This window comes from Papio anubis, chromosome 6 (assembly GCF_008728515.1).
Source record: "Papio anubis isolate 15944 chromosome 6, Panubis1.0, whole genome shotgun sequence".
NCBI classification, from domain to species: Eukaryota; Metazoa; Chordata; class Mammalia; order Primates; family Cercopithecidae; genus Papio; species Papio anubis.
Window position 1 is genome coordinate 64,256,874 of NC_044981.1, and position 17,405 is coordinate 64,274,278.

Here is a 17,405-nt window from a genome sequence, read left to right on the forward strand (position 1 = left end):
GTCCTGCTGCAATCAAATTTACAGAGATTGCCACCTGCTGTTTGAAAAACATTTTACAGATCTATTTATGAAAAGACAGTGTACCTTATTTGCTGGGCTTGTTTGGTAGCTTTCATGACTTAAGGCAGGTTAAAAAAAATCACATAAAACTAAAAAAAAAAAAAGTATAAACACTATACATTTTTGGTATTATTAACATTTTCATTTTATGCTTGTCAATTATATGATATGAAAAGAACCACAAATTACTTACAAGCATATAGATACCATTTTCATGATTAAAAAGAATTCTTGAATCAGCTAAATAATTTAAACATCACTACTTATACAGGGACAAATAAATATAAATAAATATATATGTATACACCAAGCTTTTGAATATATCCTAGTCTGGTGCATTTATATAAACAAAAATTGCATTGTTCATCAGAAATTGTGTATGACTGTTAATTTCAAAAATACCTCTGCTTTGCTTAGAGAATTTTTTTAATTTACAAAAGGGGTTTTTCTTTTATATTAATTATTTAACTTTTTTATGTGCAGATTGACAATATACATTGAGAAAACTTTCAAATTACCATAACATTTTCTAAGGCATCTTTGTGTTAACAACAAAGTTTCAACAATTTTTTTAAACAATATGCTTTTTCTAGTATTATTTTTAGTCTATTCATTCTTAATGTTTCTTCAAGTTGCTGAAAACAACTACTATTTATTTTACACTTCCCTTAATTTGGAGTCAAAACAAATTAATCAAGTTTGCTAAGAGGTCCTTTGTTGTCAGGAAGGAGAAATATAATATATGAACATCTTTGTCTGAATAATTAATGAAAATAATGATTAATCATCTGGATCTAATCAAAAGCTGTTATGATGTCTACTAAAAATGAAAAATAAAACTATTTTCCCCTCAAGATTAGGATATTTCTTTGCTGGTAGATAGATAAAATAAGTATTAAAAATATCATCATTGACCACAAAAAAATATTTCTTTTGTTTTCATAAAAAATAATTGTAGAAATGAAAAAAATATTTTTTAAAAATAATGCTAGTTGGGAAATAGAATAGCTACAGGGGAGATAATAAGTGGTCCAATTTTTAAATTGGTCAGACTCACCAGATAATGGTTTCATTTATCTCAGTCTCATTGTATATCCTCAGGCTTTTGAAGGTTTAAATGGTAGGATGGTAATAGCTCTCCTAATTTTTTTAATTGTTACAATGTCATACATAATATTTTTTAGGTTTTTAATTTGATTTTCACCCCAGTATTCTCCTGGTTAATAATATTCAGAAAGCAAGTGTTACTGCTGGATTGTCCTAAGTTTACGTTCTAGCTTCCTACGAAGCACTTTGCCCTGTTCTTAGGAGAAGGGCTTGCTACTTCTATAACTCCAATTCTAGGATCATTACTCTTTAGTCATTAACTGCTAAGTTGGAACCTACCATTTACGAGTAAAAATTACACTTTATTTATACATAAAATTTCCTTCTCAGAACCACAGTTGCTTTGTCTGTAAATGGTAAATGGTGGGTGAAGCCTCCAGGTTGAATGTGCTGATAAACATTTGTGAAGTAAGACAGCCATATCATAAGTGTATACAGTACTAGCAACTTAGACCAGAAATGTAGGAATTATTGTGATGTTTACTTATAAATATTCATACTAAAGGAGGGCAGCAGTAGTGTTGGTAATGCAAAATTTGTTTTGAACACTGTAATACATTTGTATTAGGATTTGGTGCCCTATAATACAGCGAATGTGATCCCCGTCCCCACCCTGCTGAGGAGAAATGTCATTCTGGAAGTGACGGTTCCTTATTTCTGTCAGTTTGCTCTCCGATAGGATCATGTCTTCTCAGGAGACCAGGAGAGTCTTCCTTTGGTTTCTGAGTAATTGTCTTTTAACTTAGCTTCAGTAGCAAAGAAGAAGCACAAAGCTTGCCTACTTTGCACTCCTGTCTTTTTTTGAGTGCCTCCCTCATTGTCCAAAGCAGTGCTTCCCAAACCTCAGTGTACATAGGAATCACCCAGAGAGCTTGTTAAAACACAGATTCCTGAGCCAGACCTCCCAGCTATTCTGACTCAGTAGGTCTTGAATGAGCCTGAGAATTTGCATTTCTATGAAGGTCTCAAGTGATGCTGAAGATGCTGGTCTGCAAATCATTCTTTGGGTTGCACTAACTTCTAGTAAAAATAATAATGATAAGGTGATAAAATTAACAAAGAAGTGGAATACAGTCCTCTACCTCTGTTCCATGGGAGAAAGTTGAAATATCACTTCAACAAAATTGCAAAATTTTATTTTTGTCATCCTTTTTCATAAATAATGAGGGATTCTTTCTGGAATTGGTTGATAATGAAAACACAATTCATTTTGAGTGCCTCTAGCCACCTCATGTTTCAGCCAAAATAAGATCTCTTTACAGCAGTCATTTAAAGAAAAAGAGGACTATTAACTAGCTGTTGTGCACAAAAAAAAAAAAAAAAAGATGGTTTAGTCATTCTCCAACTCTCAGTTCTCCAATCCTCATTTTTCCTGTACTACGAAGAGCAGGAGAAACAACTTGGGTATCATTTGAATAAGTCTGATGTAAAACCAGGCACTGCCAAGACACAGATCTGCAGTCCTGACATTGCCAGCCCCAGCATCTCTCTTCCTGAGCAGTATATTTCCCCTGCCTCTTATCCTCCATGGGTATTAGCTAATTAGCTAATATTTACACATACAGGTATAAAATACTTGGTGTGGGGATGGTGTCATGGAAGAAGATGAGTTCTTAGCGCACTTTGACTTATTTTCTCCTCAAGTCCCAGTTAGTAGAATAGTGAACTAATCACTATTGATACAAATATTTTTGTCTTTGAGACAAGTTTAACAAGTTTGATGTTAGACTTTTCTAAACTATTGAACCACTCAATTTTAAGACTGAATGTAATCATTATTAGAAACCCAAATATGTCAGTATAAAATTTGCATTTCTTTTCTAAAGAGAAAATACACTACGGCATAATGAAATATTTGCATACAAATTGACACCTGCTTTACCTTTTTCATTTCAAATCAAGTTTAATTAAGCACAAATAGTACTTTTTAAAGCTCCTGTTCCATTGGAATTTATACTATTTTTTGCTTTCAGATGTTATCTGTATATTCTTTAAGGAATTATGTTATCTGTTGCGTTCTTCAAAAGGTTAAAGCTAGTGTTTTGACTGCATATTTTGGGGAATAGCAAATTAGGTCCTACGCAAGTGTCCACACCAGTTGTTCACCTAAAACCAACCACTGAGTTTAATGGTGACAGTAGGTGGCACTAGTTATTGACTTCTTTAATATTAAATGTTCTAGGCCGGGCGCGGTGGCTCAAGCCTGTAATCCCAGCACTTTGGGAGGCCGAGGCGGTGGATCACGAGGTCAGAAGATCGAGACCATCCTGGCTAACATGGTGAAAACCCCTCACTTACTAAAATACAAAAACTGGGGCCGGGCGTGGTGGCGGGCGCCTGTAGTCCCAGCTACCTCGGGAGGCTGAGGCAGGAGAATGGCGTGAACCCGGGAGGCGGAGCTTGCAGTGAGCTGAGATCCGGCCACTGCACTCCAGCCCGGCCACAGAACCAAACTCCGCCTCCAAAACAAAAACAAAAAAAAAAAAATTAAATGTTCTATTTGTTCTTGCCAAGTCACTTCAGATAAATAGTAAAAAGTAGGAAAATGAATTAGAACTTGAAGATACCCCACAGCTGAGAGAGACCACCTGTTGCTTTTAATAAATACCTAAAATAGTATCCAATCCTCTCAAAAAGGATGAGTTTTACCACCTATTTTCGTCTACAGTTCTGCAGCAAAGCAAGCTGAGTTTTATGGGCAGACTTGGGGAAGAACCGCTGAGATCTAAAAGAATTAATAACAGATAGTACTACTGTGGATACAGTATGTATACCAGATGTCTATTATTCAAACCTGTTGCTATGGAGATACTTATTGTCACAATTCATTTGATCAGATATTCTTCAGATGAGACTTTGATAAAACTCTCACAGTTTCTGCCATGAATTGCTTAAAAAGCAATTTTCTGTAATCTTATATTACCCTACCTTGTTCAATTTAGGAATATTTAACAGCATGCTGATCATTCTCAAATTGAAAAGAAAAATTTAAGAACCACCTTTTACTGTATTTTTATTTATATTTTTCATCCCACACCATTTTTTCTGGGAAAAAAATAAACTTTAGGAACTGTTTAACAATTATTTTAAATTAAGAGATTTAAAATTCTTTTTAAACCTTTTTTGAGCTTAATGTTTACCAAGACACTAAATCTGAATATTGGTCTTTGATGTTTCTCATCAACACTTTTCTCACCTTGTGTATCCTGACATATGAATTACCTAAGACTCTGCCCCAGCACTCTCCTCTTTGGTTGATCTCTTTCTCACCAACTGTAGCCTCTGTGAGCAACGCCCACGAATCTACCTTTATGCCCGATCACTCACAAAACCTGATATTCCGTTCCTACCTGGGACTCCATTCAGACTCTAGGTGACTGGGGAAACTTCTTCTCTGACCACCAGATCCTCGGTGTCACCTGGAGTGATTCCTCATTCTAGCAATCCCTGTTCTAGGTGGAGTCCATCATGGTATTTCTCTCAGTGGCCCTGCTTTCACTTCCTGCGCCACCAGCTTCCAGGAAGGAAGGAGCAGTGCAGCAGAAAGAGCCTGAACTATGGAGTCCAACAAAGTACCGACTTGGGCCTTGGTGTCCTCATTTATAAAATAGGGATAGTAATATGTGCTGCAGAAGACTATTTCCAGGGTGTAATGCTGGAGCTAATTAGGATCATCAAGCGGCAGTTCATGTACTCTGTCTGTTACTCATATTATTACAACACCTGCCTTCTCTAATCTCTTCTACACAGATTTATCTGATTATTCTCTCTTCTTTATAGCCTTGTTCTTATGACTCGCTTGCTCAAAAAACTTCGTGGCTTTTCATTACTGGCCAAATGTCATCCTACTGGGATCTCTGAGATTCTAATACTTCTGTCAGCTTCACTAGCTTTCCAATGTTATCTCATTCTACTCATTTATGATACATATTTTAATATACATTTGTTCATATGTAATAGAATCAAGCAGATGCAGCCTCTGGTTTCTGGATGCAAGGGTGCATATTCTCCCCTTATGGTGCTGTTTGCACTGTTATTCACTTGGGCTCACCTAATGTCTCTGTCCCCTCCCTTATCCTCATCTGTTGATATAGGAGAATTTGGGAGCCCATCCATTAAGAGATGTCTGCTCTCCTAATCATTCTTTCTCCCACAATCTCATAAGTGTTCTTTCTTCTTTGAACCCCTATACATTTGTTTGATATTTCCTGATTATATATTATTATAATTATTATTATATGATGATATCTGTTGAAATTCCAGCTCACTGCAGATGAACTATCTGTTCTCAGTCTTCTGAATTCCTGGTTCTTCACTGAGCCTAGTTAAATATAATAGGTCAAGCCCTTTTGAATGTTTTTATTTCATATCATAAAAGCTATAACTAATGAAAACATTTATATAAAAGCATATGAATAAAAAGTTTGTGATGACTCTGATGTTAATGCCTTATACTTCATGACTTTTCAGTCTTTCAAAAGTCTGTTCAATGGACTAATTTACTGGAAGAGCATTTCTATCACATATATGATTTTTTATTTTGTAGTTATAAATTGTGGTATGATTCCTCTTTCTTTGGAAATAAGTAATTGAGATGTAGGAGGTAGGAAAAATATATATTTCTGTAGCAAGTTGTTCAGTTTCTCCAAATCTCAGCCCAGCTTATTATTTTAAGCCAGAGCTTCTCAAGGCAGTTCTGCCGTGTCATGGGAGGATTGGTCCCAACTGCGCCCGAATAGTGGTTCCTAAAGCCTCAGAGCAACTGACAAGGCAGGAGACTGTGGCTAGTGGTCTCCAGTGTTCAGTAGCCTTGCCTACTTCTCCCAGTGTGCCTCCAGATACTATCATTTCTACGTGTGCTATGACCTAGAGAAGGCTAAGACTCACTGTCATCTTTGGCTGTCCCTAAGGTAACACAGACACTTAGTAAACACAACTTTCCAGCAAAATGTTGAGCCTACCCCAGTATAAACTTCAGTATAACTAAAAGTTTTTTAGCTTTTACAGTATAACTAAACAGCTTTTTAGAGTTATTCCTCAAAGTTAGTTAGCTAATTTTTAAATTAACTTTGTTTTCAGGTTGAAACTAGAGTGATCTTGTCTGCTAAGTTTAAATATAAAATTACACAATAATAATACAGAATTTGCTTATGAGTATGTATATAAAACACTGTTCACCAGGTACTTAAACAATCTGCAATATATATCATTTGCTAATAAATTGAAAGTTCGTGGTTTGCTAACTTCCAGACTTAAAAACAAATTTTTCCAAAATGTATAAATAACTTGTTTACCACCATAACAATAAAAAAAACTCTTCTTCTTAAAGAAGAGGTAAACTTCTCTGAGAATGGACTCAGCTATTTGACCATAGGTCCATCATCTCCTAGCTTAGTGGCCTCAGGCTAAACACTAAACACTTTTCTGTCTTGACTTCCTCATGTTTAAAATGAGAATAACAATTCTGTTCACTTCATGAGGTTATAAGAATCCCATGAATTAAAATATATAACACAGTAAGAAAACTAACTCATAATGTTATGTAAATATTGCTGATATAATTGTATGTTGTTTCAATGTGAGACAGATTAAAACCATTTTCTATATGAGGAATGCTGTTATGAAACACACTTCATAAACACTCTTCTTTTTCCCACAGACCTTAGCAGCAGCAGTAGGTTCCACCTTGGAAATTAGAGCTGTAAGTCATTGAGCACAGACACTGGGTCCGTCTTATTTTCCTCTGCATCCTCCAGCACAGAGAATTCCCCAAACACAAGAATTCATGAATTGCCAACAAGCGAATTTTGAAATGTGGGGTCTTGAGTAGTACATGTTTTTCTTTTTGTGTGTGTATATCAACTCTATAGTTTAGAATCAATTTCTTTTTAATGCTGAAATTCTAGCATATGGGGTGAAAACTCATTTTCCACACCAAATTGATTTAAGCCCTATATCATTTCTGCTATTTTTAAGAGTCAGAAAATCAGTTTGAATAGACAGATTAACAACGAATCACTAGGTAATTGCTACCTTACTTTAAGGAGGCATGCTAACTACATACTTGTGACGTCAAGTACCGTTGTATCTTACAAATGGATTTTTGTATCTTTGCACTAGTAATAGCAAACAGTGAGATCTTTGAGCTGATGAACAAAGTTACTATTCCTTTTAGCTAAGGCATAAAAAGAGAATCCTTCCTATTGCTGCACAATCATATGTTTGTATGTTGAGTCCAGAGAGTAACCTCAGCTAGTTATTTATTTTCTAATTTACAAAACACACAGAGGTGCCATTAAACAGAAAAATAATCAAAACAAATCTCTATCTCTAGCTTGTTTTCTTCTGGAGATTTGATTCCATCATATGTATCAATTAACTTTTTTGTAATACCTATATGTGCCTAGATATGTCAAACTCAAAACTATTTTCAGCATATCCTCTCCCAAGTCATCTCTTCCTCATATGTTATAGTTCAGGGTCTAGCTAGCCATAAGATATCCTTCCTGGAAACCTGAGTTCTGTCTTTTATTTCTTTATCCTCCTCACCTCTTACATACAATCAGCCATAGTGCTGAGCCCATTCTACCTCCTAAATTTTGAATTAATCTACATCCTCTGATTCTTCATCCCTTCCCTAGTTACATCATTTAGATTGTGGTAGGCTTCCCTATCTTCAACTCTCTGTCCTTCAATCCTTTCTCCAAACTGCAGGCATAGCAAGCATTTAAAACATTGTCATAAATTTCCCTTGCCCCTAATATAAAGTCAAGATCCTCGCTTACCTCATCATATATTACCCCTCCTCCTCCTGCAATCGCGCACCTCTACTTATCCCCAACTTTACACTTTACCCTTTCTGAAACGATCACCTTCTTGGTTATTCCCAGGTCACTTTGCTCCCTGGATTTTCCCACATGTGGGTCCCATGACACATTCTCCCCTTCTTCATTGGTGAACTCCTGCTTCTCCTTTACACCTTAACCTGGACATCCCTCTGGAAATCTTCCACTGACACACTCTTCCCTAAGGTACTCCCAGAGCAGTCAGGGCTTCCCATCTTAGAGTGGGCATCCTGTGTACTGTAATTTCTCAAATTATTATCTTTATGACAATTTTAGGAGTCAAGAGACATTGACTATTCTTACTTAGCCTTTTCTATGTGTAGTATTTAACAAGGTAACTGGGATATGATGGGTACCCAGCAAATATTTGTTGAATGAATGAATTCTGTAAGTGGCACTGAGAAGCACCTACAAAGATCCCACTACTGGGAAATTCATAAAGATGAGGTGAGAGAAAATAAATTGTTATTTTAATGTCTAAGCTATATTGCTTTTGTTATAAGCATAAATGGACCTATTTTCTGAGATAGACTCTTCAAAGAATGCCAAGTCACCTTTGATAAAATATTTAAAGCAGCTGGGTTATTTGACATTACTACTAAAAAGCTGAAAACCCTGGACCAGTTTGCAACTGTGAATCTATGATTCCTCTGCTATCTTCCTTTTAAAATAATAATAATAATAATAATAATAATAATAATTTGCGTAGTGTGTTTCCATCTCCAAGAAGCACAATGACTCCAAGGCTTCGTAAATTTACTATGGAAGAAGACGAAAAGTTGTTGACATATTTAGGTTTAAAAAATTATTGATTTTTGCTTTTCATTTTGTTTGTCTGTTTGTAGGTAGACCAAACTGTTAGTCACTAAGAAGGTAAAATTCAGTAATTGAAAGATGTGGTTGGTCAAAGGAAAACAACTATTTAATCAGCTTCTTCCTTAACCAGAGTGAGGATGTGTGTAGGGCACATTGGGGGATTCTAAAAAAAGGTCCTATAGGCTCTTACTAAGTCAGATATAGCCCTCCAAGGCCAAACTTAGTCATTACATGAGACCCTGGAAACCTCTTTTGACTAATTTTTAAGGTAACTGTAGTAGCTAACCTCCCTGTCTTTCTGCTCCTAGCTGGACACGGGCTATCTACTGCTAGAGGATCCACCCCCACCTTCACCCCCGCCCCACACACAATGTCTACAGTATTTTTGCAAAATCATCTTCATTCTCTGTGATCTTAAAAAATAGGGTAATTCAAAAACATATCTAGCCAAAAGAGAAAAATAAACCAACTGAAAACATGTATAGATGTTACAAGGTGACAGGCAAGTGCTTTGGAGAAAGATAAAGCAGAGAAAGGGATGAGAGTGTTTGAGGGGCAGTCAGTGGGGTCTAAGAATGTGAGGTTTGAGAAAAGATTGAAGGCTAGAAAGACATGAATCATGCAGACATGTTTGAGGGGGAGGAGGCAGGGGATGGTCTAGGCAGAAAGAACCTGCGCACAAGCTCTGAGGTTGCAGTCAGCCTGTAATACTGAAGAAGGGTGGAGAAGGCTGCGCAGCTGGTGGGAAGCTATGAAAGTGGAGCAGGGGAGAGGAGAGGCAAGCTGTAACTGACGCTAGTTTAATCATTAAACATTGTACTTACATGAAAAGAGGACGTTTTATTTTTCCCCAACTAGTTGCCTTTAAAAAAAAAAAAAATCAAGCGTTGACTTATTTCACATATTTACTGTTACTCCCCACCTTAATTTTGAACCCATCAAATTCCGCAGTCGGCCCAGTAAACGTTTCACCCTACTGGCTCACCAGTGCCATCTAGTGGCTAAGATTTGCAATGACCACATTTTCTGACCACGCAGTTGACCATGGGGGAGGGGCAGGGAGCAACGAAGTACCTTCTGCCAGAATAATACTAAATGTGAAAAACTTTCTGATACCCCCACAGAAAAATGAAAAAGTTCATGATACAATTTGAATCTTAGTTTTCTTATGTCACGACTGAATCAGGAAATCTAGTATTCAGCTATAGCAACAGGTTTTATGAAATGTATTTCAAAGTTCACCAATGGAACTAAAGGAAATTTGAATTTCAAAGCATTGAAAACCAAAAAGACAGTACAAGTGAAATGAAAGTGAAAGATTATAAATGAAGAGATAATGAAGGAGATAATGAACAGAAGTGGGATATATAGATGGAACAAAAAGAATAATCAAATGTGGCAGTCAGATTAGATTAACTACTGCCATGTCGTTATTAAAAACGGACTAGTCATTGTATCTAGAATTCAATTATGTAATAACCTATTCATGATGTATTTTTTGAACTTTAACATTTGTTCTAATTTTCCTTCTTTTAGTATTCTGTAATAGTTTTTGGTTGGCATTTATAGAAACATGAATATCATTTATTACAGTACTGTCCAACATAGTAGTTATTTTAATTTAAATGTACATTAATTAAAATTAAAATCTAAAATTCACTTCTCAATTGCACGAGGCACATTTTCCTAGCACCTACCATACTGGACAGTGAAAATAGAAAACATTTCTATCATTGCAAAAAGTTTTATTGGACAGCGCTGGTATATTATTTCCCCAGTAAAAGTGATGTATTTAATGAAAGTGTTTTGAACACCTACTATACACTAGATACCACTGGAGTTCATTACAACAGATTAAAAAGATAAATTAAAACATGGCTAGTCTCCTAAAAAGCAACATTGGGGAATCAGGGAGATTCACAGATGTATCCAAGTATTTTCAATCTGTTCTGAGAAGAGCTATAATATTCATATGTTCCATGACTGAGATATTAGGAAAGGGTTTTTGGAGAATACATCATTTAAGCAGAATTTTAAGGATAAATAGGAATTTTACCCCTCAAAATAAGAAGAGTATCCATGGGTTTCACGTCTGTGGATTGAACCAAACACAGATCAAAAATATGCAGAAAAATTAACTGTGTGGCTGCTGCATAGGAAAGTAAATATGAGCCATGATGGGAATGGTAGGCTAGGCCCCTTACGAGCAGGGCCTTTGCATCACACTGAGCACAGCTATCTTAGTTCTTTCCATGTTATCCTGTCAGTACTGGAGAAGCATGGGAGGTTTTTAAGCAGAAAATTATGGGATTAAATTTTGTCTTAGAGATTACTCTTTTGAGGTGGCATGAAAATTGAATTAAGGGGGCAGATGGAGGAGATTAGCACCACTTACTACCCAGCTCCTCAGCTCAGAAAGCAAGCATCATCCTTGACCCATTTGTTTTCCTAAATTCCCGCATAGTTTTGTCTACCTCCTCAATTTACCTTGTATCCACTAATTTTTCTCATCTTTAGTCTAATCATCCTACCTAAAGCCATCAGTGTTTCAGGGTTGAAGCACTGCATTGGTCTCCTCCATGGCGTTGGCCATCTGTTCTACCCACAGAAGGCACACTGATCTTAAAATTTTAAATTGAATCATGTCACTTGTTTAGAACCCTGCAATGGCTGCCCATGCGGCCTTATAGGCTCTAATCATGGCCTGTCTCACCAGACCATTACACTTGGCCTTACTCTTCTCTTTCCAGCCCTGCTGAACTCAATGCCCCAAGCTCTTCCTTGCTTCAAGGCCTTTGCACAAACTGTTTTCTCTTCCTGGAGCATTTATTGTACCTCACACTGCCAGTTTTAATTATATGTCACTTTCTCCAGGAAGCCTTCCTTAATTCTTCAGTTTTTAGATTAAAACAGCACCCTGTACTTACTGTTTGAAGTTGTCATCCCAGTTGCACTCAAGTAATTGTTTGTTTCACCTCTGCCTCCTCCCTTTGACTAAAAGAATGACTAGATAGACTGCTTTTCCTTTATTCTTTCTTTCTTTTTTTTTTTTTTTTGAAAGAGTCTCACTCTGTCGTCCAGGCAGGAGTGCAGTGACGTGATCTTGGTTCACTGCAAACCCTGCTTCCTGGGTTCAAGCGATTCTTCTGCCTCAGCCTCCAGAGTTGCTGGGACTACAGGTGTGTGCCACCACGCCCAGCTAATTGTTGTATTTTTAGTAGAGACGGGGTTTCACCAGGCTGGTCTCGAACTCCTGACCTCATGATCCGCCCACCTCAGCCTCCCAAACTTCTGGGATTATAGGCGTGAGCCACTGTGCCCAGCCCAGACTGCTTTTCTTATTCACCATTGGTTCTTTCTAAAGCAGGGCCTAGCACATGTTACATTAACAGCACGTATTAGGTAAAAATGTAGCCTAGCACAGGTTAGTGCTAGCCCAGGTGCTAGCACATGGGCCCAGCACATGTCAGGTAAGTGCATGAAATAACCAATGAGGTTGTTCCCCTAATTTAACCAGGACAGAATGAATGCCTGGGCGAGTGGTGAAGGTAAAATCAGGGAAGGTTAAAAGTAAGATAAGGATGACTAGAAGATGGATCTGATGGTTTTAGTTATGGGGACAAGATTGTAGTACCATTAGCAGTGTTAGGAAATGCAAGGAGAAGAAACAAGCAGCATTGTGGAGAATAATGTTGGGAACTGAAGTGTGAGCAGCTTCACTTGAGATTTCTTTGGAATAGCCAAGTAAAAAATGCCTCTCAAAAACTGGCTATGCCAGCCAAAACCCAAGAAAGATATCTGAACCAAAGAAACACAAATAGTTGGCTGTCAGTATTCATGGGTTTCATCTCTGTAGATTGAACCAACCACAAATCAAAAATATTCAGAGAAAAATGATGTCTATATTGAACATGTACAAATTTTTTCTTGTTATTATTTCCTAAGCAATACATTATAGCAACTATTTATATAGCATTCACATTGGATTAAGTATTATAAATAGTATAGAGATGTCTTATGGTACAGTCATACCTTGGTTCCAGGGCCCTGTGTCTACTAAAATCCTGTCTACTCAAGTCTTGCAGATCACCCTGCAGAACCTTTGTGTTGGAAAAGTCTGCCCTTCTTAAATGCGGGTCTCACATCCTGCCAATATCGTATTTTTAATAAGTGTTTAGTTGAAAAAAAAATCCATGTATAGGTGGACCCATGCAGCTCAAACCTGTGTTGTTCAAGGATTAACCGTATACAGGAGGAACAGCGTCAGTTACATGCAAATACTATACCATTTTATATCAGGGAGTTGAGCATCAGTGAATGTTGTTATCTGCAGGAGATCCTGGAACAAATCCCCCATAGATGACAGGGATGACTGTATATGTTCCTAATACATAGTGGAAGTAGAGGGCATGTGTCCAGGCATGACTGCCATATAACAAGCAAAGGGTGGGATCAGAAACCAATTGATTACGTACTTATTGAGGCTCCAACATTTACTAACTTTTCTTCTTTTCCACTGATTCCCCTTTATTGGCATTAATCTGGGCACCACGAGTTTTGTAGCAGTACCTTCCCTCACCACTGTCTGGTCTCTGGGCCTTGCCTTTGCTTCATGACATTGCTGCTGCTATCCTTAGGAGACACTTCCAAGGACCTCCGTGGCCCACTGGTGGGAAGCGGGATGGGGCAGCAGGGCCAGTAGCATGTGCTCTCCAAAGGGTGGGGCACAGATGCAACAGGCAGTGAAGTAGCTCTGGCTTGCTAACCTTCGGGACCAGTGTGGGAATGAGTGGTTACTGGTGCTTCGCTACTGGTGGCTGCTGTATCTCTTAATTTATTTTCCTGTTGTTTCTATTCCCAAGATATTGAGGGAGTTAGTCCTAACTAGAGGCCGCCCCTACCTTCACTTGAGTTGTAGATTTTTTTGTGATTAGTTTTATTTTATTATTTTATATTTTTGATTTATGATGAGTCCTTTCCTATTCATCACCACCATTCCCAAGCTAAACTGTGACAAATCCAGTTCTTGTGTCCTAGGAAAGGGCCTTGCCAACCTCAGCACAGCTCTCCTACCCTATTTAACAGCCCAGGTGCTTTGATGGAGCCAGGAGGGCATGGCTAGACTCCCCAGTGGGGAAGGTTTGGAGCACCTGGCAAAATGATTCCTCCCCATCCAACCTCCCCCTCCTGCATTCAGTTTCTCCTCTGGATTCAATATGTAATAAAGTTTGGAATTTGAGGAAGAAAAATAGTTCATTTGCTTCTCTGTGCTTCTGTTTCCCCATGTGATAAAGAAGGATAAGAGTCACCTCTAACTCATAGGTGCTAACTTGTATGTAGTTGGGAGAGAGCAAATGTGTCCATGCATGTAAAGCTCTCCAGAAGGGCTCAATGAATACTAATTTGATTATGTTACTATTATTAATATGTTTTAAATTATCCAAGAAAAACATTTAACATAAGGAAAAAGTAAGTTATGAATGACTCTGAGAAGTACATAGAGAAGGAGACAAAGAAAGAATGCTCTGAGGGATTGGTGGAGGAGTGTTGGAGAAAGGCTTAAGATGCTGAAGAAAGTATTTCCACGAAGGTGAGAAAAGTCAAAATATAGTGGTACAGACAAGGCCCAGACTGTGTGAGACTAAGATGAGGTTTGTTGGCAGATCAATGGTAAGGTTAGGAGGAGACAGCTAATGAAAATGGGGCTGCTGAAGGTTGAATTGACTGCTAAACCCTCCACCAAGGAAAGAAGACACAAATTGAAAACATTGCCTATGTGTTTTAATGGGAACCTAGAATAAATAAATGAATATATATTTATATATACTCAGAGGGAGAGGACTATTTTAGATAATTCAAGGTCGTGAAGAGGATATGTGGGAAACAGAAAAGGAAGATGACTGAGGAGTGTGGATTCTAGGATCCAGTCCTGCTGACACCTCCACCAGCTCTGTCACCTTAGACAAGCTGCCTCTTTTTGGGGCTGGGTACCTTCATCTGTAAAAAGGAAGGAGATGGAATAGGTGATCTTCAGTGACACTCTCAGCTTTGTAATCCCCGTGGGTTCAAACCATTCATCTTATCTTGGGTAATTATTTTTTAAAATATTATTTCAAGATTTAATTTGTCAACTTGCATCTTCCCCCTACTAGTAACTATAAGGTAATTTAATGAGTTCGTAAATTCTGGAGTGGAATTGGCATCAGTAGAACAATGATTATCATGGATTAAATATTATATTATTCGGCAAAGAAGATGTTTCTCTCAGGAAATCACACTCCTGTATTTATTTATGTACTTAGTATTTTAAGATCCTCACTTATTTATCAAGGTCTTTATAAAGCATATATTCATTTATTTATTTATTCAATTTTGAGTAACTTCATGTGGCAAACACACCGTTAGGTACAAGTGATCCAGAGGAGAGTAGACCTAAACGAGATCCCTAGCAAATAGTGAAGACTGATATATGAACGTGTAAGTGGCAACATTGTATAAAAAGCACAACATTGTGTATGTCTAGAGAAGGGACTAATATTCTTTCATATGGGAACAAGATGTCGCTTTTAACACAATATAGATAGACGTCATTCTTTCACTACTATTTTGCATTTCATTATATTTCAGTTATACATTTGTCATTTTTGATGTTATTTTTAATTTTCTTGTTCAATAATTAAATTGAGATTTTGAATATAATATGACAAAAAGATTAAACTGGTATATTTTTACTGCTATCATTGCTTTTAGTTGAAGAAGTAAAAAGTTATATATTTTTACTCTTTATGCTTATTTTTGACATTTAAGAGTTAATAATTTTAATATGCGTTTTGATGTGTTGGAAGTCACTTTTTTGTGTAACATCCTAAAATATTATAAATATTTTTATTGATATGCCTGAATATGTTCAACTTGTAGGCAAATCCAAATGACCTCTATAAATAGTCTGCACAGTAAGCAGTTTAAAAAGAAATTACAATTCTGTAAATATTTTGTAGATACAAAAAGGAAATCTGATGAGTTTTTGTCTATGTTTATGCCACTAACATTTCAGTAAACAACATACATTAAAGAAAATGAAAGAGGACGTGCATGGTGGCTCACTTCTATAATCCGAGCACTTTGGGAGAAGCTCAAGGTGAGCCTGGCAGCATAAGGAGACCCTGTCTCTATGTAGAATTAAAAGAAAAAATCAACCAGATGTGGCAACACATGCCTGTAGTCCTAGTTACTCAAGAGGCTCAGGATGGCTTGAGCCCAGTAGTTTGAGGCTACACAGTGAGCTAGGATTATGCCAGTGCACTCCAGTCTGGGCAACAGAGTGAGACCCCATCTCTTAAAAAAGAAAAAAAAAAAAAAAAGGAAAACTAAGGAGCTCTGCAGTTAGAGAGGTGCCTTTGAAAATTGTTTATTGCCAAAATTTTTTAAACACTACTGACCTTCAAGTCCGTTTGTTTAAAATTGCAGCACCTTATGAAATATGCCCTGAGGATTATCTGATGTCGATGGTGTGGAAAAGGACTCCAGCAGGCGACTTGGCATTCAATCAATGTCCCCTGAATGCCACAGGTACAGTAGGATGATCCACCCCGACCCTAATGATAATCCCCATCCAAGAGCAGCGTGCGGTGTTGGTTTATGAAGTCATGTTTTTGTCTTATATCCATAAATAAGTCTGTCCGATAAGCAAATAATGAAACAATTTTGGTGAAGTGCTTCCTAAATGAAGCCAATGAAAAGATGTAGAAAATATTGCTAGTGTAATTGTTTCTCAGTGTGACTAATATGCATTATAAGAAATAATCAAAATATCAATTTCATGTGCATGTTTTTTAAAGAAAAAAAGTACAAACTTAATTTTTAGCCTGATTCCCAACTATGTGTGATGCCTTCAAGCATCCCTATTATAAAGCTTCTCTCTGTTCTTTGTGACACGCAGGCACCACTAGCAGACGCTGCTCTCTCAGTCTTCATGGAGTGGCCTTCTGGGAACAGCCGAGCTTTGCAAGATGCATATCAAATGAGTACAGACACTTGCAGCATTCAGTAGGTGCAAAGCCAGCTTTAGTACTTGCTCTGTTTATTTTTTGCTAATGATCATGGTGTGAGAATTTAACCTTCTGCTGTACAATCAAATCAGTAACATCTCTAAGAAAGAAATGCCTGAAGGAGAAAGCCATGTGATAGAAAGCTAATTTTTATAAGTCGGTGCTAAATTGTTTTGTTCCTAGGACATGGGTTTTTATGGGTCCTGCTGTTTAAATGAAAGAATCCCTTGTCTAGTGGGGGAAAGGCCTGAGCAAAATCTGTTATTCAGTTTTACCTATAAAAATTAAACATATGCATTGTGATTGGCTTAAGTCTGCGTTAAATACTTATTTTAAAATATCATACATTTTAAAATTAAATTATTTAAATTTTCAGTAGTTGGACAATAGTAAAGCTATGTCACTTAGCTATCAAATTGTTCACTGCAGTTTGAGATTAAGACATTAAAATAAATGACAGTGTTATTGCACCAGAGAAACTTAATTACTCCCAAAAGATTACATGGGCCAAATTTTCTGAAAATAGCTC

The 17,405-nt window shown here is 37.1% G+C and overlaps 1 protein-coding gene across 4 annotated transcripts in view; it reads left to right on the forward strand.

Moving 5' to 3' along the window:
• Window positions 1-17,405, forward strand: part of ADGRB3 (adhesion G protein-coupled receptor B3) — a 743,596-nt gene that overhangs the window by 314,148 nt on the left and 412,043 nt on the right. For all 4 annotated transcript variants that reach the window (XM_031667688.1, XM_031667689.1, XM_031667690.1 and 1 more), the window contains 2 exons: window positions 16,296-16,397; window positions 16,768-16,874. In XM_031667688.1, the coding sequence (XP_031523548.1) occupies window positions 16,296-16,397; window positions 16,768-16,874 (209 nt within the window). The remainder of the gene's footprint in view (window positions 1-16,295; window positions 16,398-16,767; window positions 16,875-17,405) is intronic.